The sequence below is a fragment of the Ovis aries genome, chromosome 11 (genome assembly GCF_016772045.2).
Source record: "Ovis aries strain OAR_USU_Benz2616 breed Rambouillet chromosome 11, ARS-UI_Ramb_v3.0, whole genome shotgun sequence".
Taxonomy (NCBI): Eukaryota; Metazoa; Chordata; class Mammalia; order Artiodactyla; family Bovidae; genus Ovis; species Ovis aries.
Window position 1 is genome coordinate 36,015,665 of NC_056064.1, and position 27,472 is coordinate 36,043,136.

At 48.2% G+C, this 27,472-nt stretch overlaps 3 protein-coding genes across 4 annotated transcripts; 2 read left to right on the forward strand and 1 right to left on the reverse strand.

The window, feature by feature from the left end:
• The first annotated feature begins 2,415 nt into the window (after positions 1 to 2,415).
• LRRC59 (leucine rich repeat containing 59) lies at positions 2,416 to 15,193 on the forward strand. Its single transcript, XM_004012767.6, has 7 exons — positions 2,416 to 2,726; positions 4,447 to 4,506; positions 6,452 to 6,610; positions 6,841 to 6,945; positions 9,793 to 9,865; positions 11,900 to 12,073; positions 13,264 to 15,193. Exons 1-7 carry the CDS (start codon positions 2,622 to 2,624, stop codon positions 13,506 to 13,508), a joined length of 921 nt encoding a protein of 306 aa, XP_004012816.1. The 5' UTR covers positions 2,416 to 2,621; the 3' UTR covers positions 13,509 to 15,193.
• Positions 14,943 to 21,374, reverse strand: EME1 (essential meiotic structure-specific endonuclease 1). 2 transcript variants are annotated; one of them, XM_004012768.5, is made up of 9 exons: positions 21,332 to 21,374; positions 19,034 to 19,842; positions 18,823 to 18,950; positions 17,934 to 18,023; positions 17,721 to 17,842; positions 17,390 to 17,516; positions 17,045 to 17,160; positions 15,887 to 16,076; positions 14,943 to 15,637 (listed from the first exon to the last, which is right to left on the reverse strand). In XM_004012768.5, exons 2-9 carry the CDS (start codon positions 19,815 to 19,817, stop codon positions 15,461 to 15,463), a joined length of 1,734 nt encoding a protein of 577 aa, XP_004012817.3. In that variant the 5' UTR covers positions 19,818 to 19,842; positions 21,332 to 21,374; the 3' UTR covers positions 14,943 to 15,460. The 2 variants fall into 2 exon arrangements, with proteins under 2 accessions (XP_004012817.3, XP_012041296.3); XM_012185906.4 differs by having other exon boundaries at positions 21,122 to 21,374.
• Positions 21,375 to 21,409: 35 nt separating this feature from the next.
• Positions 21,410 to 26,462, forward strand: MRPL27 (mitochondrial ribosomal protein L27). The gene is made up of 4 exons (XM_004012769.4): positions 21,410 to 21,476; positions 23,501 to 23,632; positions 24,050 to 24,117; positions 26,063 to 26,462. Exons 1-4 carry the CDS (start codon positions 21,437 to 21,439, stop codon positions 26,267 to 26,269), a joined length of 447 nt encoding a protein of 148 aa, XP_004012818.1. The 5' UTR covers positions 21,410 to 21,436; the 3' UTR covers positions 26,270 to 26,462.
• Positions 26,463 to 27,472: the final 1,010 nt, after the last annotated feature.

Consider the following 27,472-nt stretch of genomic DNA (forward strand, 5'->3'; position numbering starts at 1 on the left):
TTGGCCTCTCAAGGGCTGTGCTACCTGTGGCAGTTGTTCAAACAGCCTCAATATCCTGGCACAAGATGGCACTTCATTTGATGAGATGCAGCACAAGGCCAGTCTCGTTCCCAAGGAAACAGCTGCCAACAGATGGCAGGCTTCACTATCTCATGAAGCTGTGGGTTTCCAGCCTCAGGGAGTGAAGAAGTCTTTTTCAAAGTGAAAAGCTGCAATCAGTTCCTCACTCTGCTGCTGTGTGTGGCATCTCTGCCTGTCTGAATCTGACCCATTGTTCAAAGCCCAACTTAAATGTCACTTCCTCCCATGGAGACTTTTCTGATTTTATCCTTTCTCCCAGGTTCCCCTCTCTGACATACTAGGTATGATCATAGACCACCAGACTCCTCTGTCCACGGAATTCTCCAGGGAGTGTGTTGCCATTGCCTTCTCCAGGGGATCTTCCCAGCCTAGGGACTGAACCCAGGTCTCTCACATTGCAGGCAGATTCTTTACCATCTGAGCCACCAGAGAAGCCCAGGTATGACTCATCTTCCTCCAAATACACTCACTTGCTGTGACTGTCCTTAGAGTTAAATAGTTGACCTCTCTGAGCCTTAATTATTAATCCTTTTGTAAAGTGGAAATAATATCTGCCTTGTAAGGCAAAAGTTAAAAGAAATAATACATGTAATATACGTATAGTCCTAGACACACAGAATGCTCTTACATATGTTGGTCTGATGTTATCACACTCAAATGTACACCTACAGATTCACAGACAGATTTTACCTGTGTGTGTTAAGGCTCTTATTCTTTTTTCCTTCTATAATAATTATTTGTGTAGGTTCCCAGAGTAGGGGTAGAGAAATAGGGTGTAGTGAAAAGAAATAGGATTTGGAATTAAAAATTTGGGTCTTCCCCTCAAACATCTGTGTGACTGAGGTCAAGTTACTTCTCCCAAGTTACTTCTTTCTTCATAAAAGAGAGCTAACAATAATGTGTTTCAGAGTTTCCTCATGTACATTATCAAACTAAGAACGGATGCTCAAAGGCTTTAGAGACTGCCAAGTGCTAATGCATTGTTACCCAATTGCCCTTGTCTGTTTCCCAGAAGCCCAGAGCACAGGGCCTTGTTGGGGATGAGAAGAGGTGCACATAATGATTGCTAAACGAGTAGGCCTTAGCATTGACTTCATTCAGTCTTTGTAGGTCCCCTCGGAGAGAAATTTTAATATGTCCATTTCAAAGATAAGCAAACTGAGATCTGCAGTGGGTAAAGTGCCTCATTCATTTATTCAACAGACCCCTGAATGAGCAATTACCTTGAATCAGATTCTGGGGAGGGATACAAAGACGAAATCCCTGCCATCCATCACAAGCCAGAGTGGAGGAAAGAGACATAAAGGAAAGTATAACACCAGGTGGATTATGAGTGATAGCCAGTATTTGTTGGGTACTTACTAAGTGCCAGACCCTGTCATATGTACTTTGCTCCTTCGGTCCTATCAGCCAGGGACCATTACTATGCACATTTCTCATGTATCCGTAGATTAATGGTGATTGCTTAAGGACTCATAAACCTCAGGGAAGTTTCCTGAAGGACTAGGAATTAACTAGGCAGAGAAGGTGGTGGGGAAGGCAGGGCCATTTCTGGAGAGGGAAATGTGTGGAGACCATCTATTGGAAGCCTCCACAGCATCACAGGCAGGGACCAGAGCTGGTCAGGAGGCTGCAGGAGCACGCTGGACTCAATGCAGAAATGAGAGAGGCCCATATCCTACACGCAGCTATCTGAAGGGTTTTAAGCAAAGGAGAGACTTGGCTAAATGTTTAGAAAGATCATCTGGGCAGCTGGGTTGGGGGTGGATGGGAGGGAGAGAGATTCAGAGTAGTAATTCAGGCTCACGTTGATGGCAGCCTGGACAAGGGCTTGGGGCAGTGAGGAGGAGATGAGAGAGGCAAAGTTTTCTGGAAGATGATAGTTTGGGGATTGTTAAATAAAGGACAAAGAGTAATTTTGAAGAACACTCAGTTTCTGCTCCTAATCCAAGATGGGGGAGATCTGGTGAGGTAAATTTTGGATGGAGCCAAGGTCTTCTGGCCCCCCAGTCTGTTCGCCTCCTGACAGTACCAGCGACGACTGCCTGGGAGCGCGCCCTCCGGGCACCAGGGAACGTGTCTGCTTTAACAGGCAGCGGAATTTGAAGCCTGAACCGCATTCCCCACCTCCCCCGACCCCGCTCCGCCGCCTCCCCCTCCTCCGCTCCTCCCCGCGCGCTCCTCCGCGCCCCCTCCCCCCTCGCCGCCACCGGCGCTGGCGGCGACAGCGGGGCGCCATCCTGGGCGCCAGAGGGCGCTCCCTCACACGCTCAGACCCCTCTGGCCCAGCGCGTCTCAGTGGCCGCGGAAGGTGACGTGGACACGGAAGTGGTCGTCGTCGCGGTGGCACCGGTGGGAGCAGGGCGCGGGGCTTAGAGTGCGGCAGCAGGCGGACGGGAGGCGGCGGTCTCGCACCTGCAGTGGCGGAGGGGGCAGGTGTTGTCGGTTGGGTGCGAGTCCGGTGAGCTGACGAGCGGCTTCTCAGCGCTTCCCTTGCCCGTCAGTACCCCGCAGCTGGGTCCCGTTTAGCCGGCGTCACCATGACCAAGGCCGGTAGCAAGGGCGGGAACCTCCGCGACAAGCTGGACGGCAACGAGCTGGACCTGAGCCTCAGCGACCTGAATGAGGTCCCGGTCAAGGAGCTGGTCAGTACAGTCCCGCAAGGCCCAGGCGCCCACCCGCGACTGGCGCTGACCCCTGCTGCGTAGGTCACCTCCTTTCCCATGCCTCAGTTTCCATGGCTTAGAACAGGTCGGGGGAGTGGGACTAAGTCCCCGGGGAGGCCGCGTCCGGCTCCAGTTTCTTCCTGGGATGTACACGTGTCACTTGGGCGCAATTCCAGATGGGAAGGAGCTGCTTGTCTGGCTATGGACTTTTTAAGGGTGAGGAGTGAATTTCGTCCGCCCCCACCCACCCCCATTCCTGAGGCTTTCACAGCGTTCAGCTCCGTGCACTACCCAAAGTGGGAGCTGTTGGAGCGTTTGCTGGATGTATTCGGAGAATGAATGAACAAATGAATGAATGACTCGGTCCGAGTAGGCCTCCGGGTACTCCTGGGTGTGGCCTAGAAGCTGACTTTTCTAGGAAGTCAGCAATCCCAGCTTGCGGCCCCAGCCCTGAGGCGTCCTTCCACGAAGAGAGTGAAATCTCACTGCTTGGTTGGCAAAGTTTTCCCAACTCTGAAACTGGCGGGAATATGCGCCTCTGTGGCTCACCCCTCCACCCACCTACTCTCACATCCCCAACTGGGAAACAAGCCTGAGGCCCCAGGGACATTACAAGACTAGTTTGTTGCCAAAGTGGAGTTGGATGGTATATCCCTGCTATGCCCACCTGGTTCCCTACCCACATCCCCCACCGTAGCCTCACTTTGGATGACCTACACTTTCCTCACTGCCTTTAATGAATTACATTTACCTTTGGCACTTGGCCCAGTTTACCCTCCACCTTGGCTGTAATATGGAGGTTAGAATGGGGTTCCTAGTTCATCTATCAACTTCACTGTGTAATAGCTGAGTGCCCTTGGCAAGCTAGTTAACCTTTAAGCCTAGATTTCCTCATTTATAAAATGGTGATAATTGTTCCCATCTCATAGGATTGTTGGGAGAATTAAATAAGATTGTAATGTAAACTACATGGGAGGTAGCAAATACTGATGCATGTGGCTATTACTGAGGTGTTCTTCCCACTGTAATATCTCAAACGTTTTAGGTGGTCAAACCTCCTTCTTGGGACTTTCTCACATTTAGAAAGTGCGTGTTGGCCCCGTGTCCTTAACTGTATATTTGCCTTCTTCCCCATGTTTCAGCCTGGCCTTAGGACTGATGTCCCAAATCATTTACCCCAGGCATCTGGTTGGTGCAGCACCACCCCTCAGAGACAGAAGGGTCAGTTTTGCTGAATCTTTCCAGTCTGAACCCCATGGGAAAATAGGTGGGCTAGGAGAGCCTTCTTTTCACTCTGCATTCACTCATTCATTTAGTCACAAGGGTATGTTGAGTGCCTGGAAGGTTCTGAACTGGAGAATATGGAAATCACAAAGCTATATTACACAGAGTCTCTTTCCTGAAACCTAATAAGGATGGTGCTAGAGAGAATATTAAAAGTGCTATGGAGAATTTCTAAGAACCTGTTTTTTTTCTGGGATGTTTCACAGCCACATCCTTTCTCTTTACATTCTTCTCTTGGTCATGGTTGACTGGCTTAGGTTTCCTTTCATGTCTCCAGGAACATTATACTTTAGTATTTTTTTTTAACAAGGCCTTTTCTAGTTGTGGGAACTTTCTCTGGAAAATGCTTCATTAGCAGATGTCACTGAATTGTTCCATGTGTTGATCTGACATTTTTTTCTCATTCCCTTCCTAGGCTGCCCTCCCAAAGGCCACCATACTGGATCTGTCCTGCAATAAACTGACAACTCTACCGGTAAGGCTGGCAAGCAAGCATGATTTCTTCGAGAGCCCTGATGCTTCTCCTTCCTGTCGGGGGGGGGGGGGTCATGTCATAAAATATAATTTTAGGATAGGCCTGCAGGCAGGCTACCACTAAGTTGGAGTGTGTTGCAGGTAGAGTGGGGTGGTTTGTCTCAGTGGGAAGGGAAGCAAAGTAGAGACCTCATTCTTTAAGAACAGTGGGAAAACCAGGCCACTGAAAACTAAACTCAACAGGATATTGGCTGAACTGTTTATTGGGTTCATCTTTTTTTCAGCCTTATTTTATTCCTTTGAAAAACAGTTTACTTCCTTGTTGCAGCAGAGGAGGCTACAGGCTCTTTTGTAAGTTTCTTTGCATTCCAGAGAGAAAGCTTTTCGGAATGGTCTCCTTGTGCATGTTTCGATGGGGAACAGGAGAAAGTGTGTTTTTGTAGAACTATCATCATTAGCTTCCCAGTACTTGAAATACAGTTTTGTTTAGCGCATCCAACCTAATACTTTTGACTCTCCTTGAACAACTTCTCCCAGTTCTCCTTTTGCTCCACTTGTGAATCACTCAGCCCTGCTCAGCCCCTCCTGGGTCCTGGTTGGTCTCTCCTCCATGACAGTGCTCCTTCACTGGCAGGCCTAAGTTGTCATTGTCGCCTTTTCTGCCCATTATTCTGGCTTTGTCACTGCTTGCCATACTCTTCTGGCTCTGGCTCAGGGATCAAGTCTCAGAAGTTGGCAGTTTCTTCACTGGATCATTAGTCCATTTCCATCTCAGTATTCTCCTGGGCCTCACTTATCATCTATAGCATCTTCTTGCAGCTCATCGAGATTTGTTTCTAACACTGGGAAAAAGCATCTGAGATTCCACTTCTTCCAGGAGTATTTTATATCTAGTTAAAGAAGGGAAGCAAGTCCTTGCAGCCTGCTGCAACTTTGTCAGATTGTCACTTGGTACCACCAAGTGCGTTTTTCAGTTTGAATTTGTTCAGTTGTCATGTCTTCCCCTGAAGTGTAGATCCACTGGCATTTACAGGTTCCCAGAGAACACAAATCGGAGAGGGCAGTGGCAACCCACCCCAGTGCTCTTGCCTGGAGAATCCCAGGGATGGGGGAGCCTGGTGGGCTGCCGTCTATGGGGTCGCACAGAGTCAGGCACGACTGAAGCGACTTAGCAGCAGCAGAGAACAAATGGTGCATCGTTAACTGAGGTTGGACCGTCACTTCAGATGAGTGCCGAGCAAAGACTTAATGACAAGAGGGATGTTTTTAACTGTGCCAAAGAGCCAGGATATGAGTAGGATGGGCCCCAGCCTGTTTAGTCAATCATTCACAGAATACTCCTTTAGCATGTGTACTCAGTAATGTGCTAGGTGCTGCAAAGAACAATGCAGAAGAAAACTGGGTACACAAAGAACAGGGGCTTTCCAGGTGGCACAGTGGTTTAGAATCCAGCTGCCAATGCAGGAGATGTAGGTTTGATTGCTGGGTGGGGAAGATCCCCTAGAGTAGGAAATGGCAAGCCACTCCAGGATTCTTGCCTGGAGAATTCAATGGACAGAGGAGCTTGGAGGACTACAGTCCATGGGGTTGCAAAGAGTTGGATGCAGCTGCATGCATGCACACAAGGAGCCCTTGATCTTTTTAGAAAATTGGATGGTCACACCATGTTTGGGCAGCTTCTATGAAAGTTGAATACAGTGTGCTGTTGACGGCAGGTCAGAGAACTGGGGGTGAAGGAACCCACACTTACGTAATGGCTACTTCCAGCTCAGCCTTTTTGCACCTGTCTCACTGCTTACCACCAGCAGTGATGCTTGCTATCTCCATTTTCATTCAAGCTGGAATAGCTGGTACAAGATAGAGTTGGGATTTGTGCATAGGTGCCTCTGAGGTGGGGGCTCCCGGACTGAGCCCAAGGCTTAGGTGTTCTTTCTTTTTTGTCCTAGTCGGATTTCTGTGGCCTCACACACCTGGTGAAGCTGGACCTGAGTAAGAACAAACTGCGGCAGCTGCCAGCGGACTTTGGCCGCCTGGTCAACCTCCAGCACCTGGACCTCCTCAACAACAGGCTGGTCACCCTGCCTGTCAGCTTTGCTCAGCTCAAGGTAACGACTCCTGGGCCCGTGTTTCATAGCCAGGTGTGGCAGAGTGCTTGGGAACTGCGGGGATGTGGCTGCGAGAGAGGCCGACAGGCACACCACTCTGTTGCCACAGCCTCAGGTGGCTTTCCCTGTAAGTGGAGCACAGAGGACTTTCTTCCTGCTCATTTTGTTCTGCTTTGAGGGACTTTTCCTGTGTGCTTGGACTTACCAGCCACTCTGCCCCATCTCTTTAGAGCCTGAAGTGGCTGGACCTGAAGGATAACCCCCTGGATCCTGTCCTGGCCAAGGTGGCAGGGGACTGCTTGGATGAAAAGCAGTGTAAGCAGTGTGCCAACAAGGTAAGCAGGAGCTCCCCAGTTGTTTCTTCACACATTGCCCTGGGATCTGCCTCTTGTTTTTCTCTGCCAGGGCACCTGTAGCTGTGTTTTTTTTAAAACACAAGCGTCTCTAAAACATGTCTACTATGAGTCTATCAGGCAAAGGCACCTTTGTTTCTCTGTTTACTCTATAATCCTAGAACAGTGCTCTCTTCTGCTCTGCTGCCATGCTTCTGTTCTTAGAAACCAGGACCTGGCATGATCCAGCACTGTACTGTTGATATTTGTTCATATGGAGCAAAAAGGTTAGGGACTGTGGCCTTTCTGAGTAAAGTTAGTATAGGAATTTTGATAATAAAGATGTTGTTAATATTTGTAAGTTTATGGCTGGAAACAGACACATCTTGGGCAGACTTGGCATTTGATTTCAGTTGAGTCATCTGACATAGGAGAAAGGAACTAACTGGCAGCCTGGAAGGCAAACATTTCCAATAACCTTGAAGGGGCTTTACATTGCTTCTTAAGAACAGCACTGTACCCGCCTCTCAATGATTCTAGCTGTAGTCATTTTTTCCCTGCAGCTTTAGAACCTTGCTGCTGCTTCAGCTGAGCACCAGATGACTTGGCTATATGTTTAGGGGGTGTTGTGAACAAAAAAGGATTTAACTTTAAATGCTAGATTAATGTAAGTGAAATGTGTGTATGATGGGTTCTCCGTATGAATCTCAGGAGTAATGGCCTTTCTTTTCTTACCATTAGCTCAGGACTTCTTAGATAGTCTATATCACCCATTGTTACAAGAAACCAAATGCAACATCAGTGCATCCAAGAAGCCAAGGCAACAGTTTGCCCTCAATGGGGAACAGTACGAGTGATTAGTGAAGTCCTGTTCTGCAAACTGGGCTTTAAGGGTGATGTCTGTTCTGAAGACTAACAGTGGCCACCACTGACTGTTCTTTTGTCTTACGTGCTTTCCATGTTTCATCTGGTAATCCTCATAACCCTGGGAAGTAGGTGTTACTTTTGTATCTCTGACATGAGAAACTCTGAATGTGCAACATCTTTGATTTCTTTGCTTGGTTTCATCTGGTAATCCTCATAACCCTGGGAAGTAGGTGTTACTTTTGTATCTCTGACATGAGAAACTCTGAATGTGCAACATCTTTGATTTATCCATTTATTCATTCACCTAATAATGTATTAAACCAAAGAAGATGCTGATATTCTAGTTTTTTACCTACAAAAATAACTTTTATTGAGTGTAAAGGTCTTTAGTATTCACAGATATTCACCGACAGAGCTTCTGGGAGCATGGTGCATTGTGGATGTGGTGAGAAGCCATGTTCCTGGCCCCACTGCCCAGAGCTGTCTCCTGTCCACACCTCTAGGCATGTACAGGAGTGGTGTGGGCCAATCAGAAGGAGGTTACTTGTCTCCAGGAGTTAGCTTGGTCTTGGCAGCTGTGACCCTGTAGCTACATAGTAACTGATCTATTTGGTTCATAGTAAAGCACCTTTTAAACATAATTTGTTAGTTTAGTAGAAATCGTCAGCTGCTTAGTACCTGCTGTGGACTAGGATAGGTAGACAAAATCTACCCTCCAGAGGCTCCAGAGGAGCCTCTCCCATTTCTGAACAGGCTGTGTGGTCAGATAACTAACTCCTCATGTATTGTAGCCAAGCTAAAAGGGACAGCTGTTAAACATGCCAGTTCCTTACTTATCCAGCTTTTATCCAACTAAAACCAACTTCATGATTGGTACTCATATAAAATTCATAGTTCAGAGTGAGACAGGGACTTGGGCCACACCTCTCCCCATCATGCTTGACCTTCCTCCAGATCCTGTAGCTCCTTGCTGAGCAGCCATTTTTAAGTAAGTGTGACTGTTCTGGAGAGGAGTCAGACGGTGCACTGTTGGTGCTGGTCCTGGGTTACTCAGGACAGGGTTCCTGTGGCTTTAAGCCAGGTTCCTGGAGGGAGCGGCTTTTGCAGGCCTGCCGTGAGCCGAGAGATGTAGCCATGTCTGAAGTTTCCATGAAGAAAGATGTTTACGTTTGAATACATATCTAGTATTCAGTAGTGAATAGCCTAGTGCATTCATGAAACAGATAGTTGAGACAATTTGCTGTCTTAATTTAGAATGCTTTAGGTTTTCTTCTCTTAATGCAGTCAAGAAGATAAGGTAAAAGCAAGGGTTTAATGAGCACATATAATGCCTTTCTCTGAGAACTCTCCTGCCGCTGTGCACTGGAAGTAAGAGGGACAAGCTCTGGCCTAGGCCTAGGAACTCAGGAGACCTGCACTCTCTGCTGGGCTACTTTCTAGCCACATGACATCAGAGCTTGGGTTTTCTTCCTTACCTTTACAGTAGGCATCCAGTCAGGTGTTCATCATACCTGTGCCTGGAATTAGCTAAACTCTGTGCTTAACTGCAGAGCTAAGGACAATAGTCCATACCCATTTACAGTCTAGGACTGAGATGGGTAAGAAAACTCCCCGTAAGTGGGAGGAGGGGAACCTGAGGCGGCCAAAGGAGGGGTCGGACAGGAAGACATCTTAGTGAAAGTGCTATCTCTGCACCACACAAAAGTTGCTGGGAGAATTGCAAGAAGTGATTGTTAATGGCAGAACTTTTTACAGGTTCCAACTGGTATTGTGTTTCACAAGCTTTTTTTCGTGAGCTTGAGTGAACTGGGCTCATGTTTCTTCTCTGACTGAGGCTGGTGCAGTGAGGACACAGGGTAGGATTCACTCTGTTAGCTGCTTCCAGGGCTCTGGTGATCTGGGCTGCTGCAGGGAGCAGTCTCTGAGATCCCCCGCATGAAGACAGTTACCGGAGTGGTTCAGCGCCCTCCCCTCCCTTTGCAGGTGCTGCAGCACATGAAGGCCGTGCAAGCGGAGCAGGAGCGGGAGAGGCAGCGGCGACTGGAAACAGACCGAGGTAGGTCGTCACCCCTCCTCTAGTCATCTTCCCGGTCCTCCCCCCAGCCAGCTGGTTCTCATGCTTAAGGAGCTAGGATCCGGGAGAGGAGCCCTGCAGGGCAGTAGGGAATAGTGTGGTGGTAGATGGCAGCATCTCTCCAGTCCCAGCTTCCCCACTGAGACCCACAGCCATATTCAATAGCTTGTCTTTCTGTCTGCTTAGACGGTTAGTAGGTTATCTCAAATTAAGCATGGCTAAACCAGATCCCCTTTAGTACCTCCTGTTCCCCCATAATGGGAAATCACCATCCTCATTCAAGCCTGAAATTGGGAAAGTGTCCATGATTGCTTTCTTCTGTTACTCCCGTGTCCAGTCTGTGAGCTGTGGAACCTCCAGTGCTAGTCAAGTCTCCTTCCGATAGACTGCCACAGTGCCTCCTAGCACCATGCCCTGGCTCGTACTTGTGCCCCTTCCACACAGCAGCCAGGGAGATCTTTTTAAAACATAAATCAATTCTGCTACTATTTGGCTGAACCTCTCATGGCTTCCATTTGAACTCAGAATGAAATTCAAACTCAGTAACATGGCTGACAGGGCCTGCCATGCCCCGGCCTACTTGCTTCTCTGTCCTTACACCACGTGCCAGGGAGAGAGTACAGTTACCCTCAGCCACACAAGCCTCTGTTGTTGCAAAACACACCAAGTACAGTATCATCTTAGGGGCTTTGCTTGATTTCCTTTTCCCTCAGATCTTTATGTGGCTGTCTACTGGCTTCATATGGTCCCTATCTCTGCTCAGATGTTGCCTTAGGTTAACCATAACCCTTTCAGAGCCACTCAAGCTAGAATTGCCAACCCACCTGCCACTCTCTATCATGTCCTTGATTATTTCCTTTATGGCACACATCACTATCTTTTTTGACTGTTTGTTCACTTGTTTATTGTTTGTCTCCTTCTCTAGAAAGCAGATGACTTAGGCAGTAGAGCCTGACTTTTCTTCACTGCTGTATCCACGCACTTAGAACAAGGCCCGGCACACAGCAGATGCTCTGTTGGTGGCTGACTTCTGAGCCCCCTTACTGGAGGACTCCCATGGTTAGAGGGACATGTGTAGTGCTGACTGTAGGCGGGCCCGAGATCAGAACCCCTGGGTTGTGACTATCCCTTGTACATGCTGCCTGTGTTTACTGTGACTGCTGCTGCTTTTGCCTCTGGGTGGCACATGTTCTCTTAAGGCTGGGCAGAGTGTGTTCTTGGCATTCTTGGTGCCCATCTGGAACTTGGAGTTTGTTTACAAAGCAGTGGGAAGCTACAGTGCTAACACTACTACCATTCAGATACATGACAGTTCAAATAGGCTTTTGAGCCCTAACAGGACATTTAACCACCATCTGTGGCATTCTGGCTTTGGAAAAATGTACTTCAGTCTTTCAGATAACTTATTTGGAAATGCATTTTTAGAAACCAGTTATTTATAAGGTGGGTGTTGTATGTAAACATACTTGAGCTGTGGAATAAATCTGAATGTTATATAGACTCCTGAGTTGAAGTCTAGAGTACCCTCTGACAAGCTGTTAGTTTTACTTTTTCAGGAAAACATTTCCAACCTTTCTAACTCTGAACCTGAATACTCACTTTTTCATCCTGCCCTCCCATGCCACATTTCTTTCCAAAGCTTGGAAAGATGAGAGTCCCATGAAATCAACACCTCCCTTCTTTCCTCTGCTCATAGTTGAGTTGTACAAGGCTGTGAATGGCTGTGAATCACAGTTCTAAAGGAGCACCAGACTCCTCACCCATACCTTTCTTATGCCCCTCTTGCTATGTCACCCTACTCTTTCTGCTGCCTGTGGCTAGGAACCCCTTAATAAGAATCCACTGGGCAAACCCTGAGAGCAGCTTATTGTATTTTAGGGAGGGCTTACTTCCCAGAGAACAGAAAGACATGTGATCCACCACATTAGGGGAAGGGAGCTGAATCCATATTAATTACTTGGGATAGCACACTGGAGGTTTGTGAGAGAAGCCACTTTGGGGTATACTTTCTTGTAGAGGCTGAGAAGAAGTGGGAGGCCAAGCAGCGAGCTAAGGAGGCTCAAGAGCGGGAACTGCGGAAGCGGGAGAAGGCAGAAGAGAAGGAGCGCCGGAGAAAGGAGTACGACGCCCTCAAAGCGGCCAAGCGGGAGCAGGAGAAGAAACCTAAGAAGGAAACAAATCAGGCCCCAAGTAGGTTTTTCTATCAGTTGCAGGGTTCCAGGAGGGGTGTGGTGAGAGAATGGCTTAGATTTCTAGGCGTAGCTGAGTGAGCGAGCGAGCGAACAAGCTTACAGACCTTGTCAGGTACAATACTCTAAAGTCTGGGAGTAACTTGGAGGATCCACTTACAGGGAATGGGAACCCTCCTAGTGCCCTGACTGGTTTGTTTTCCCAGTGTCACGTGTTTGGATCAGATGTGGCTGAGAACATTTCCCGAACAGGGAGTTGCACTTTTTGTAAAGGTTAGATTCTAAAATCACCCAGAAAGGTGAAGATCACTTGTGGTCACATGACTGTTAGAAGATCCTCCCATCGTCCAGCAAGTGACTGGGCTCCTGAGTGTGTGGTGCTGTCTCAGTGGTGCCAGCGTGGTCTGTGATTTTCTTTCCGAGTTGGACCAGATCACTCTTTAGTGAACACAGAATTACGTGGCCTGCATTCAGGAAGCCATGTCACGTAAAAAACACATGAGCGTTTTGCCTGAGTATGCCCTGTTGGATTTGTGTAGCAATGTGGCTCCATGTGTAAGTGAGGACTATATCTTCTGGGCCAAAAGGGGCCCCTGAGGGGAAGGCACCTGAACAGGGAAGCTCTGGGGAGGGGAGGCCTGCGCCTGTCCCTGCTTACCCCGCACTGGCTATATTAATTGCAGAGAATTTCTGTATATATCAGAAAATGGCAATCACCTGTAATCCCAGTTCCAGTATTAATCACTTTGGCCAATATGTGTGTCAGGCTATTTTATATATTAGAAGTATTTATAAATTTTGAACCTGTTTCCCCAAATGGGCAGCACTCTATCCATGCTTGACACCTCCTGATAAAGCCCTGCCCTTGGCCCCAGGGGCCTGGATCATTGGCATGTTCTGGAGGAGAACTTAGGACCCTGGGGACTGTATGCTACATGAGACATCTGCATCAATGAATCCGCTTTCAATCTACTCCCTGAGATCCAAGGGACAAAGTTCATGTTTCAGTCTCTGCATAGCAAAGTTTTTAAGAGCTCAAGTCTCCTTGTAATTGTGCTCTCCTGAGGGCCTGGGGAGTTTTCATCAGAGTGGAGGGGTGTGAGTGGATGTGCACGGAGGTGGCTAGCACTGACTAGAGCGCGCCTCTCCCTAACTGCCTGAACTCTGTCTACTGTGACTCTGCCCCTCCAGAATCTAAGTCCGGCTCTCGCCCCCGTAAGCCACCACCCCGGAAACACACTCGATCCTGGGCTGTGCTGAAGCTGCTGCTGCTGCTGCTGCTGTGTGTGGCTGGCGGGCTGGTTGCTTGTCGGGTGACCGAGCTGCAGCAGCAGCCCCTCTGCACCAGTGTGAACACCATCTACGACAATGCCGTCCGGGGCCTGCGCAGCCATGACATCCTCCAGTGGGTCCTGCAGACCGACTCTCAACAGTGAGCTTGTCCTCAACATCTGCTGCCTCCCAGCCTTGGAGCTTGGATTCCTATGGAATTGGGTTCTGCTGGACACAACCTCTTTTTAGTGTCAGACCTACCTGCCATCATCAAATGGCTGCCATTTGGTACCTGAGACCTCCTCTTTGTAACACTTCTTTGTTCCTCAGTCAGGGTTCCCTGGTGGAATAAGGAGAAATAGGAGGTGTGGACAGTTACCTGCATGCTTAAAAGAATAGGCTTGGGTTAGGGAGAGAGCCTTTTCTAGTTGTTATACAAAGCTGTGTAAAGGCAAGACGCATTTCTACTAAAGGTCAGCTGTCACTACATTTATACTTTTGTATGTCACAGACCCTTTCTTTCATTCCTCCCTGGGGAGCCAGGGCAGGTCAGGAGGCAGTGTGTTATTGGGGACTAGGGGAACACCATACTTGGCAAATCTCATCTAAATTGCGGGGGAGGGGCATACCTACTTTTTAAGGATCTCAGACATTCAGATATTTTAACAGCCATACAAAATCTTGGGCTGTGACAGGACTTCCAGATTATCCAGTCCAATGTAACACTTGTAGACAGGGAGACTGAGGCTTTCCATGACTTGCCTATGGTCTTCCAGCTAGTCTGTGGGCAGAACTGGATTCCCACCCTGGTATCTTTTTTTCCCCATCATTTTACCTTCTTTATAATGTCCTGAGTAAACAAAACTTACACAAGAATTGGGTGTCTCTTGGCTGGAGTGTAGAATCTCTCATGGGAAACAGACTTATGACCTATAAATAGAAATCTCATAGCCATAAGGGTCTTGGGCAGCTCCTGCAGTCCTGCCACAACTTATGTGGCTTCTATAAAATGGGCACAGTCCAGGCTCCTGGCATCAGTTTGAGAGCATTAATCACTTGATTGCCAATAAACAAGAAGCTGGATCCTTGCAAAGCCACATTGTCTGTGACAGCCCTATTACATAATTGGTGTGACTCAATACCACATAGGCAACCTGAAAACTAAGCTTCATAGGAGACTTGATGTTTAGCATTGATCCTAGACATCATGGAGTTTAAAAGTGGCACATTAACCACTAGCATGAGCAAGGCAGCACTGTCCACTCCCTTTATCTGCCAGAGTAAGCATTTTCTTGCTCTGTGGCCTCCTTCACCTCTTTTCACTACATCAGAAATGGCCGTCATGGTGCTCATTCACAGAATACTCGTGATTGAAAGCTCCCTGCCTTTCCCCAGGGAGATTGAGAACCTGGCATGTTCAGAGACAGCGGGGTCCAGCTTGTCAGCACTAGTGGCCCATGGATAGCACTGACGCTTGTGACTGTCCCAATAATGGAAGAAAAGACGTATTCTTTTCTCCCTCAGGGAGAACTGCTGCGTAGGCCCACAGCTTACCCAGAATCACTATACATTCCTTTATTTTTCCTCTAAGCTCCAGAGCCAGTGGTACAAATGCTTTATTAAAATTAAACACAGGACATAAGATGAGATTAAGAGAATACAGAAGTTGGCACAGTGACTGGATCCCCGTTCCTTGGCTGGGTGAGGGAGCTCCGGTGGGTCGGGGGAAGGCAAGAGCACGTCCAGCCTCGTCAGGCCACCAGCTGAGGGCAGTTCACTTGTGGCCTGGAGATTTGATGCTGGGGTACTTTTGGATTTCTACGATTATTAAATACATGTCTGAGTGGTCTGTCTTTGTTCCTTTGTATTTTTGAGGGCTGCCTGGGGTAAGGGCAGGGGCAGTTCATACATGGCAGTTGACTTGCTAGGAGAGGAAGGCATCTCGGCCTCCACCCCAGGTGGGCAGGTAGACACACTATCACAAATGGCAACACCAAGGAAAGCCTGCTGTGGGCAGGACCCAGGCTTGTGCTGCAGGAGGTGCTCCTCATTCCTACACTGTAGTCATGCTGCAACGGTGGAAACCAGCTTTTCATCCTTATCCTGAGGGCTGGCTTCAGTCTGCACTGTCTAAGGAGAGATCTGGCTGCAAAGCTGTCATCTGAAGGTAGATACGCCTGGACAGCTCTGGTCCAACACGGCGCGAGGTGGCTGTCACGCCTTCCCCACGGCGCACCTTTAAGTCTGCGAGCAAATTCTGGCGTTCTTGCTCAGAAAAACACCGCTTATAAGCCTGAAAGTAGTAAATGAGCTGTTAATACCACACCACCCACAGCCATTCTTCATCTACGAACAGAGGATAGGAAGCTTGTGTTGGAGGATGAGAATCTGTCCTCCCTCCCTGATCAGTGTTGACTCTAATCTCAGACCCGCCCTGTGGACTTAACAAGGCATTCCTGGGCCCTCACCAGTGCTGTCCATGGAAACTGGGAGTCCACCAAGGCCCACAGCACACTGGGCAGTGACCCCTGGAAGAGCATACCTGGATCAGGATCCGTGGGGAGGGATAGGCGTCCACAATGGCACTGGCCATCTCCAGGCTGACCCGGTTCAGCTGCTGAATCTGTCTCCTCCAGACCAGTGCAAGCCCCCTGCCAGAGCGGTCCACCTTGGCCCCTCCAGCCCAGTCACTCTCCAGGCAGAAGGAGAAACTAGTTTGATCTCGGAGCTTCCTGCAAACGGTGCAGTTGAGGAGCTAAAAGTCATGCATTTGTCTGCTGCACTTGTCCCTTTAACTAGGAACTTAAAAACCTTCCTCTGACCTTGGAAGAGGTGTGTACAATGTTCCACCCAGGCAATGCTAGTTGCTTAAAAAATAACTAGATTCCCTTAAAAACAACATTTACTCCTTTTCATTAAGAGAAGTTACCAGATTCTTGCTTACACTGAGACTGGGCTCTATTTGGGGAGGCAGTGTGCACAGGCGTAGGCACAGGGGACTGGGTGTCAGGCAATTTAGAGTCTAGCTCTGGTTCTAATTTGCTCGGAACTTTGACAAGTCAGTCTCTTCAGGCCTCAGTTCCCTCAGGTATAAAATGCAGGACTCGACTGTCTTCTCAGGTCTCATTAATTTTAAGTCCTAACGATGAACAGCCCTTGAGCTAAGTAGGCTAAAAAATTGTTTTACAAAAGCATGTTTCATTGTGACCTGATCTGCAATGAATCCTGGTAACTTGGTCCACTGATAACCCCGTACGAATCTGCAGAACATAAACTTACACCTAAGCGAAAGTGTTAGTCGTTCAGTTGTGTTGGACTCTTTTGCAACCCCATGAACTGTACCTCTGTCCATGGAATTCTCCAGGCAAGAATACTGGAGTGGATTGCCATTCCCTTGTCCAGGGGATCTTCCCGACCCAGGCAGTGAACCCAGGTCTCCCATGCTACAGGCAGATTCTTTACCATCTGAGCCACCAGGCAATCCCTACACATATAAGCTAAAGGAGAACATTTTAAAGGGACCGTGCTTGAAGGCTCCTTCCAAGAATCCCCAGGGTTAAGTCAGCTGCTTCTGCCTCAAGCTTGAGCAACAACAGACTAGCAGCAGAGCTAGGGGAAGGAGACCTCTTCTCTGGGTACCAGAATCATTGTAAAGGACAAGGCCCAGCCACTGAGCCAGGGCTCGACGGGGGGCACTCACTTGAAGGGCGCTTCAGCCACGGCCTTTGTGAACGCGCATGCCAAGTCGGCCAGCTCTTTCCAGCTCTGCACAATTTGAGCCTGGGCTTCTGTGTGCAGCTGCAGATCTACCAGTGCCTAGAAACCCCAAAGCAGGATGGGCTGGAAGAGCATGGAGAGACCAGTCTGAAACTGTTCTCCTCTCACTGTTCACTGAAGCTACACCCCAATCCCTTGGCTCCCTGTTTGGCCCTTCTTTCCTACCTAGTGCCAGGGCAGAAAGTAGTGTCCAGCAGGCATTTTACTCTTTAGCAACTCAGGTTAGATGAGAGTGGGTGCCCACGCTGATTCAGGCAACAGTTCTTACCTCTTCCATAGCTACCCTGGTCGCCATGGGCACTGCGCTGGCCTCTGGTTGTTTCTGTTGCTTCTTCTTCTCCTTGGCCTGCTCTCTACTTGCCACTCTCTGTTTCCTTCTTAGAGGATTCGGAGCGCTGGAGCAGGGGAGGAAATCAAAAGTGTACCAGCTCCAGGCTGAGCTCAGGCAGAAGAGGTGTGAGAAGGCTGGACCAGAGAGTCATAAAGGGCTAGGAGGGATGCTGTTTTGCAGAGGGACCCAGATCTGGGATGAATAAATCCACCCCTGCTGGCCCAAGAGCTGCCCCTTTTAATACTAAGTCTTGAGGACAAATCCAAACCTGAAGTGCTTCTCTGGATCCACAATCACCAGGGACAGATCTTTCCCAGCTGTCCTCGCTGTGATGTCAGTCACAAAGCTCCGAAGTGTTTGCTTTCCTTCCTCAGTGCTGCCCAGACTTCCCTGCATGGAGGGGCAGAAAGGGCGTGAATGTCTGCTCCTTAGAGCCAGCCTGCTGCCTGGCCTCAGCACCCACCCCTCTGGCTGTACCCACCTGCTTGAAGTGGTAGATCATGGACATAAACACCTCTGCCAGGAGCAGCACCAGAACCATGGGCTCCTCCACCCAGCCCTCCTCGCCATCCTGTTAAAGGGAACAGACCCCCGCAAAGGGAGGCAGGTCAGCAGGTGCTCAGCACCTGAGAGAAACCCAGGCCTTCTGGGTGAATGACTTCATCCCCATTGGCCTAGTCCATTTTGCAGTATCCTTTTTCTTCTGGAATGAAATCATGGTGGCAAGAAATAGTAACCCATGATTCCGTCCCTCCCAGTCCTCAATGGTTCAACCTTGGTGTACTGCACTTTAGTAATGAATATGAAAGGTTAGTTGAAATAGGCTGAGAAGTAACTGCCAATATTCTACGCATTTGGAATTGGGGAATGGAGGGCAGGAAACTCTTCTGAAGAATCTGGAACTAATATGTAATCTGGGCTTTGAGGGTAAATGCGAAGTACGAGCTGAGCGGCTCTTGGAAAGGAATAGGTTTTGTGTGACAAAGATAAGAATCACCAAGGAAACTTCGGTCTGTGGAGAGCACTTCTCTTTCACCACACTAAGGCATAGTCAAACAAAGCCAAGGTCACGTAACAGTCCATAATCCTACAGTGCAGCATTAACCAATCTGAAATGGCAGCACTACCCCAGATGGAGAAACTGAGTAAAGGCTGTTGTTATACACGGGATGGAGCTGTCCCTTGTAGTTTCCTTGCACCCTGCCCACACCTTGAAAAACAGCCCTTTATTAAACCCTCCTCAAGTTTATACTGAGTGTGCCATCTGCTTTCCAGGTAGGGCCTTGACTGAGATATAGCCTTTAGGATAAAAGCATATTTATCTTGTAAAACTTAAGGAGGAGGAGAGACAGCAGTCAGAAAACCCCTACCTCAGAGGGCCCAGCCCTTCTCCTCCACGTGAGGCTGCAAGGCACAGCCTGCGCCTCTATCACACAGCAACAATCCATGGACTGCAGGGCTCCAAGGAGCTGACCCCCACCTCCCATCTGTAAGAGCGCTGCAACAGACGGGAAAGGGACTGTCAGCAGGACCCAGAAAGCAGTTTACCCAGCAGGAGAGAAAGATAGATGTCGGTAGGACCTGGATCCAGCAGCACAATGATGTGCTTTAAGCACTCCTCTGGCCTCTGAGCTTTCAGCCTGTTAACCAGGGCTGTCTTCTTCTTCCTTTCCTGTTGCCTCTGGGTGCTCTCCTTCTGGCTTGCTCGTCCCCACTGCTGGCATCCCTGTGCGCTGCTCTTCTGGACCTTCTGACTATACTTGCGTCTCTTCTGAGGCAGGGGCACCTCAGCATTTGTTTTGGTTATTGTCAAGCTGTTGCTCTGGACGGTGCAGGTAGTTTGGTAGGCTGGCAGCTGATGGCATGGATTGTCTACCACAGGGTCCTTGTTACTTGATGCATGCCTCTCTGAGGTACCACAGAGAGGAATATCACGGATCTTTGTAAATGGCTGTTTTTGCCAGTCACGTGATACTCTTTCATTATTTTGATGATCCAAAACCCTTTCAAATGGGGAGCTGGATTTTTCAGGGCTCAGCTGTTTGTGAGTCAAAAACTTACAAATAAGCCTCTCAGCCAGGGGCATAAATTCCTCCTCATTCTCACTTCCACTGCTTAGCACACTGACTGGCTCTGTTTGTATGACAGTTTCAGCGGCCTCTGGAACAAGTGGTGGATCTTTCAATTTTGGTGACGGACAGGAGGCCTCAGAATCTGAGATGTCAACCACTACAATCTTCTCATCCTCCTGAGGCTGCCTCCTCTTTACTGAAGATGGTTTATTCTTCAGAAAAGCAAATGTTGGCAGCTCCTCAGAGTCACTCTCACTGGAATCCAGTGAGAGTGATGACTTCTTTACAGCCATCAGTATGTGCAATCAGGTTAATTCCCTGCAATGAAGAGAGAGATGAGACACAGGCTGTAGCAATGAATTCAGTCCAGTTGTCGTGCTCTATGGCCAAGCTTTATGGAAATAAATGATATACAGAGAAATGAAGAAACAGAGAAATAGGATGTGGTCCAATACGATGAATCTGGAACTCAGAACAGCTATGTCTGTAGTCTAACAGGAACCCTCCTCACATCCCTGTGAGGTATAAACAAAGTGGAGGTTACTATTAAAAAATGTTAATGAGCTAGGAACAAGACCCAATACTATCTCTTTACCGATCTCTGCATGTAAGATGGAGATTTCAAGAGTCATTCTTTTTTTTAACTGAGATAATCACATACCATAAAATTCTGTCTTTTTACAATGTACACAATTCAGCAGTTTTCAGTATATTTGCAAGGTTGTATCACCATCACTACTATCTAATTCCAGAACACTTTCATCATCTCAAAAAGAAATCCCATAGCCATTAGGCAGTCAGTCCATTTCCCCTTCCCTGGAGTCCCTGGCAACCGTAAACCTACTCCTGTCTCTACAAATCTACTAGGTATTCTAGATAGTTCACAGAAATGGAGTCCTAAGTATGTGAACTCCGGTGACTTAGCATGTTTTCGAGGTTCACGCATGTTGTAGCATGTGTCAGGACTTCATTGCTTTCTATAGCTGAGTAGCACTTCACTCCATTTATGTGCCACATTTTGTCTATCCATTCACCTGGTGGACATTCTGTTTGATTCCATTTTTGACCATTACGAATGCTTCCATGAACATTCACCTCCTAGTTTTTGTGGGGATGCTTTCCGTTCTCTTACAGAAATATCTAGGGTCGCCATTGATGGGTGGTGCGCAAGACAATCTTAACATACTCACTAACACTGCAGGATGAGCCATGTAACCTGTCCCGGCCATGCTTTTTCAGTAAAACAGGGATAGTCACATTACCTACTTTACAACGATGTGAGAAGGTAAAAAAAAATTTTTTTAGTAATTCATCTATAGAGCTTAGTACTATATCTGGCACGCAGGAAGTGCTCTATAAAGCTGAACGACTAGGGAGGGACCTCCCTATCCCCGCTCAGGCCTTGGTTAAAGTGTTAGTCACTCAGTCAGTCGTTTCTGACTCTTTGCGACCCCATGAACTGTGTAGCCTGCTAGGCTCCTCTGTCCATGGAATTCTCCAGGCAAGAATACTTGAGTAGGTGCCATTCCTTTCTCCAGGGCTCTTCCGAACCCAGGGATCGAACTCGGTTCTCCTGCATCACGGGCAGTTTCTTTACCGTCTGAGGCGTCAACCTCGGTAACTGGCAAAATGCGGGTATCGGATAAGCAACGCCCTGCTGAGCTCGCTCCACGTCTCTCCCGCAGGCACACGGCGGACAGGTCGTCCACACGCGGCGGCAAAGGCCGCGGCCACCAAGCCCCAGCAGACCCTGGCTCAGGAAGTAGGCCCTGCGCCGCCGGCCCACCAGCAGCCCAGCAGCGCTCACCAGCAACTTGTCGCGCCACTCTTTCGTCTGCCACGCAGGACCCGGAAATAGATCTCCCGGTAGCGGAAGCACAACTCTAACACCGGAAGCGGGAGTACGTAAAACATGGCGTTGGCGGTGCTGGCGTGGAGGACCCGGACTTCTGGTAATCGGACGCCGTGGCCGTTGCGGGTCGAGGGGTAGAAGTGCAGTGGAGACCTTGCAGGGAGCCTGAGGGTGGAGGCGGTACCCCGTGGAGGAGCCTGGGGCAAGGAGGAGACTGGGGAAAATGTGCGGGGCAGTCGCTGATCACGTGACATCTGGGGCGTGGAGCACGTGACCTTACCTGGACTGGCTGGCTCTTACAGTTTCTCTTGCTGTTATTTGCGGCCTCCTCTATCTGGGTTTCTTTAGACCCCTTCATCTACAAAAATAGGTTGCTATCGTTGGCACATAGGCGCTCAAAAAGTTAATCCATTCGTTCAGTAGATTGTGGTCTGCATTTGTGCCAGACACTGGTAGTTGTTGAGGGTTGCTGAAGACAGTCTCTAGCCCCAGGAAAGTTACTTGTAATAGATAAACCAGTAAATAAGCACATAAATAAAATTGTGAATCATTACAGGTGCTGTGACCGAGAGGGAAAAATGTGTCTGTGTCTTTTCTTTTAGGTTGGGTAGTCAGGGAAGCCCTCTGAGGAGGTAACATATAAGTTAAGACCTTAAGGATGGTAGGAGGCCTGGTTTTGCAAGAGAGTGAGGGGCTAGAGAATGATTTGATCCAATTTTCCATTTTGAGGAGGAAGCTCTTGCTCCTCTGTGAGCTTAAAAGGAGTAGGAATAGAAATGAGGAAGGCAGATGGGAAGTAGTAGCAATAGACCTGATGAAAGATGGTTTAATCAGGATGTTGGTGTCAGTGAACTTGGAGGGGAATGGGTGGGTTTGAGATCTGTTTTGGAGATAGAATCCAGAGCTTGCTGATGGACTCCCTCCATACCTGAGGTTAGCAAAGGGAAGGAATCTACAATGACTCTTTGACTTCTGCCTGACCAGCTGTGTAGGTGATAGCATCATTTTCTTTGAGGAGGATGGGGTATAGGGTGAAGGGGAAAGATTTGTGAATGAGATAAGGTAGGTAAAGCCAAAGTCCAGTTTCTTTAGTGAGTGAACAAATGTAGAGGTGTTTAAAGGTAGGTAGATCCTGATGCTGGGCGTTTAATATGTTGTCTCTCTTAAGTCCTTATCTCTGGCCTTTTGTCCCAGCTAGTCTCTGTTCTAATTAAAACTTCAGAAACCTAGGTTTTAGAAACTATGAACTGACAGGCTCCAGGGTCGCACAGGGCTTCTCTAAAGACTCTGGCATGACCCTGATTAACACAGCTGTATCTGGAGACCTGAATGCAAGGATTCCCAATCCTGGGCTTGTCCTGGCAAGGGCTTGTGCCTAGCACAGGACTTCCATCCTGGTCAGCATGAATTTTAGTTCACTTTCCTTTTTAAAATAAATACCATTGAGCACTTTGGAATGAGTATGGAGAGGTCAGAGTAACAAGGGCATGGTTATCAATCAGTCTTCTCTATGCTTAATGGGCTTGCCAGACAAAGGGATCGGCCTTCTGAACTGCGCAGGGGCCTGTAGGAGCCACCCTCAGAGAGGCTGCCCTTTTTGTTTACAAGTATCTGGTGTGCTATGGATGGGTGGGTGGCTGAGAGAGTGGTGGGTGAGGTCAAAGCAGGAGCCTGTCTCTGGTGTTCTGTTGTTGGGCTGTGTGGTCTGGCCCCTACACAGTGCATGGACTCCTGAGGGCGTAATGGCGAGAGGCTGAAACAGGCAGCTCTGTGGCGTCCTCTTGCTGGCTTCTGTTTCTGTGGTTTTGTTTCTCCTCAGTAGGACTGCATGTGTCAAAACCCAGGACACATGGTATTTTTTTTTTTCCATGAGTATTTTACTCCCTCCCCCAAACCCTAGGCCGCACACACAACTCATGTAGCGCTTACACTGTGGACAATACAAGGACTTCAGACATTCCCTGAAAACCCACACAGTCACGTGGCATTTCTGCTCATCCATCTTCACTTACCCTGAAAATGCCCCCTGCCGCCTCTCAGCTTAGCAAATGGCCCACTGAGGCAAAGAACGAGAATCTCCTGGGAAGCCTCTCTGTTTGAACAGCATTTCTGTTCTCTGTGCAGTTACAGCCCTGCTGAGCCCTCCTCAGGCTGCAGCTCTTGCTGTCAGATATGCATCCAAGAAGACAGGTGGCAGCTCCAAGAACCTTGGTGGAAAGTCTCCAGGCAAACGCTTTGGCATCAAGAAAATGGAGGGTAAGGGTATGGCCTGCCTTCCACTTCCCACTTAGCAACCTCCCTTGCTGCCCTGGTATTCCTCTGAAGAGCAGGCAAACCATACAAGTGTCTAGCCCTGTACTCTCCATGTTGCTTACCAGAACATTTAGTTCCAAATTAAAGAAGCAGATAAGACCTGAAGCAAGGTGGAGGGGCTGAGGATGAGCAAATAGGTGGGAACCTTGGCCATGTGACTAGAGTGGAGGTTCCCAGGGAGGGGTTGTGGGCTGCTTGTGTCAGACCCTCTGGGAGTTGGTCCTTTCCAGGGCTGGGTCTAGAGGCTGGTATGCAGCATTTGGGCCAGGAAAAGTGGGGGCTACTGTGTTTTCTTAGCAGCTTGCTGTCTGCCTCATTGTTGGCACCCAGAGGCAGTGCACTTGTGGACTTCTCTTCTAGGTCACTATGTTCATGCTGGCAACATCCTTGCGACTCAGCGCCACTTCCGCTGGCACCCAGGTGCCCATGTAAGTTGCTTTCTGCTTCCTTCCACCCCCACTTTTTCTTCACCTCTCCATGCTCCTGAGCACAGTAATTATAACAGTTGCATCTGTTGGTTGCATACCAAACGCCAAGCATCGCGCTGATTCCTGGGCCTGCATTATCTTATTTCATCTTTACTCCCATCCTGAGGGTAGGTAGGTATCATCTGTATTTTATAGGTGGGATGCCAAAAACTTAGAAAGGGGCTCCTGGAGTAGCGACAGAGCTGGGATTTGAACCAGGTCTGCTGACTCCCAGGTCACTTTTTTGCCTAACCCCCATTTCTTGGAAGGGGAGATTTCTAGTGATTTAAGATAATTTTTTAATCTTGAGAAACTAATTTCAGTTTTTTCATTTTTAAGAATTCCTCCTTTGCATAAAGTTGTTATTAGGTCCATGAAAGACAACTTGAATTTAATAAAATAGGATTCAGTATATGGGCCAGAAATTAGGTCCATACCAGGCAGGAATTTCAGCGTCAGCAAGTTAGTATCACTTGCTAAGGCAGGAAAGTTCTGTAACACAGATCTATGCTCTGTTCTTTACATTGTTTAAAATGTTAGTTTAGCTTCTTCTGTGCTCTATTCCCTCCTCCCTTCTTACCTCTGTTTTGGCAATTTCAGTAGGCACAGAAAGACTGATGGTAACCTATAATTATTTCAAAAATGCTACTTTGTATGTGAATTGACTGTATGTGTAGTAACTTTTTTTTTTTAAGAACTCGAGACATTCAGTATGTGGCTATGTTCATTTTTAGTTCTACTAAAATAACAACAACAGTAATAAAAACTAATATGTTTTGACCTGGGCAGTATTTTAAGCTCTTTCTGATTATTAATTTTAATTTCATTCTCAAGATGACCCTATGAAGTAGTTAATATTTATCCATATTTTACAGTTGAAAAAAGTGAGACACAGTGAAGTAAATTAATTTGCTCAGATCACACCGTAGTAAGTCGTAGTGCTGGGATTTGAACCAGAGTCTGTTCTTTTAATTTGAGAGATGCTGAATAATGCAGGACTGCCTGGATAAAACTTGCCACAAATCTAATCTCAAGTTCGATAAATGAAAAAAAGCTAAGATATGTATGGTTAATAATATGTATATATTTAATAAACAGTTTATTTTAATCTCTTCGCTCATATTTCTCACCTGAAAATCAGATTTAGACATAGTACCTACTTCACAAGGTGAGAATTAAGTGAGTTAATGTGTATAATAGTGGTTGGAATAGTGCTTACACACAGTAAGTATGACACAGTATTAGCTTTTATCATTGAGTGAGTGAGTGAAGTCTCTCAGTCGTGTCCGACTCTTTGCAACCCCATGGACTGTAGCCTACCAAGCTCCTCTGTCCATGGGATTTTCCAGGCAATAGTACTAGAGTGGATTGCCATTTCCTTCTCCAGGGGATCTTCCCGACCCAGGGATCGAACCTGGACGCTTTACCGTCTGAGCCACCAGGGAAGTCCCAACATTTATCATTACTTTTGTTTAATTAGTATATGCATTATTTTTATAGCTTTGAGCCTAAACTTCACCATATAGATGAAAATGTTGCATCAAACTAGTGTTATGGTAAGCCTCCCAGAAGGAGGCTCCCAGACGCAGGCTCCCAGGAGCAGTGATTAGACCTTTTCCTGGGCCTGGTTTGGGCATCTGTCCAATGTGGCTTCTGGCCACCTGTACAGATAGAAATCCAGGCATTACCCTCAGGGACTGAATAACCACTAGGATTGGCTATTGGAGTTTTCTTTTCCCACCTTTATCGTGGAATCATTACCAAGCCCACAGGGAAAGGGAGCCTTGGATAGAGCTTTCTGAACCCTCCCTTTCGGCCCCAGGGCCTGAATCTTTGTGAAGAATCTATCCTAGAGCCCTGACATGGGCCCCCCTGGCTGTCCAACTGACTACTCCGTGTGTTGCAGGTGGGGCTGGGAAAGAAGAAATGCCTGTATGCCCTGGAGGAGGGGGTAGTCCGCTACACTAAGGAGGTCTACGTGCCCAATCCCAGCAACTCGGAGGCTGTGGATCTGGTCACCAGGCTGCCCGAAGGGGCTGTGCTCTACAAGACTTTTGTCCACGTGGTTCCTGCCAAGCCTGAGGGCACCTTCAAACTGGTAGCTATGCTTTGACCTCCTGGTTGAGGTCTTTGGAGGCCAGGTGACAGGAGAGGATGGTACCAGACGTCATCAAGAGTTGGAGTGATGACAAGGCCTCCCAGTGAAGGAGTCTGCTTGGCGGTGACTGCAGGAGACTCTGAAGTGACTGGTGGAAGCCCTTTGGGAGACGTGATCTGGGGCCAACAATAAAGTTAGCTAGTGTCGAGTTTCTGCTATTTGGGGACAAATCTGGATGGAGCGGCATATTGATCTGTTTATTCATGTTCTCAAGTGTACACAGGGGAATGAGAAGAGGGGACTCCAGAGGAAGGACTTTCCTTCTTCCACAAGGAAGAGGAGAGCTTGTACTTGAGGGTGTACAAGCTCCTGGATCCCACAGAAATCAGGTTGCGGAAAGAGTGGGTAGGAGGGGCCAAGGGGCCAATAGAGAAACCCAGTGTGGTCCTGTTCTTTCCTGGATCCTTCCCCTCCTGGATCCCACAGAAGTCAGGCTGGGAAAGAGTGGGTAGGAGGGGCTAAAGGGCCAATAGAGAAACCCAGTGTGGTCCTGTTCTTTCCTGGAGCCACATTCAGAGGGAACTGGGGCAGTAGACCTAGAAATGGTCACGTGGCAGATCCCTTCCTGCCTGTGTGGGTCTAGGGCAGAGAGGCCCCATCTGGCCTGGAATACTGAGGTCCTTCCAGGGATGAGGAAGATACATCACTGGATACGATTCCAGGGATGAGACAGATTGGGTGACAAATGAGCTGCTTTCTTCTCGCCCAGAGACACACCACGCTGGCATTGCTTTCTGATTCTTAGTGTATCGAAAACTGTAAACTACAGCAAAGAATCTGCCCTCAGTAATACTCATTCTGGTCCTAGAGTGGGCTGAGAGCAGGCCTTCATTGTCAACCCAAGACCTTTAAAATCTTGGCTTGAGTGGAAGGGTGAAGAAGGAAGTCTCAGTGGGGAGGGACAGTCATCCTGGGTGTTAGAGGCAGGCGATGTTGGCTGCAGTCCCAGACAGAACTTGCACAGTTAGTGGCTTCTTCCCAAGGACTGTTCTCTGCCCTGAAGGCAGGAGCTTCAGGGGTAGAGGGCAGAGAAGTCTTCATTCTGGAGGTCTGCTTTGGATTTGTCGCCTTGATTCTCAGGGCATGGCCCCAGATTTCCTACCTCCTGCAAAAGTGACCCAGGGTATGTTGAGGTCTTATGCTAAGGCCCAGCTGGAG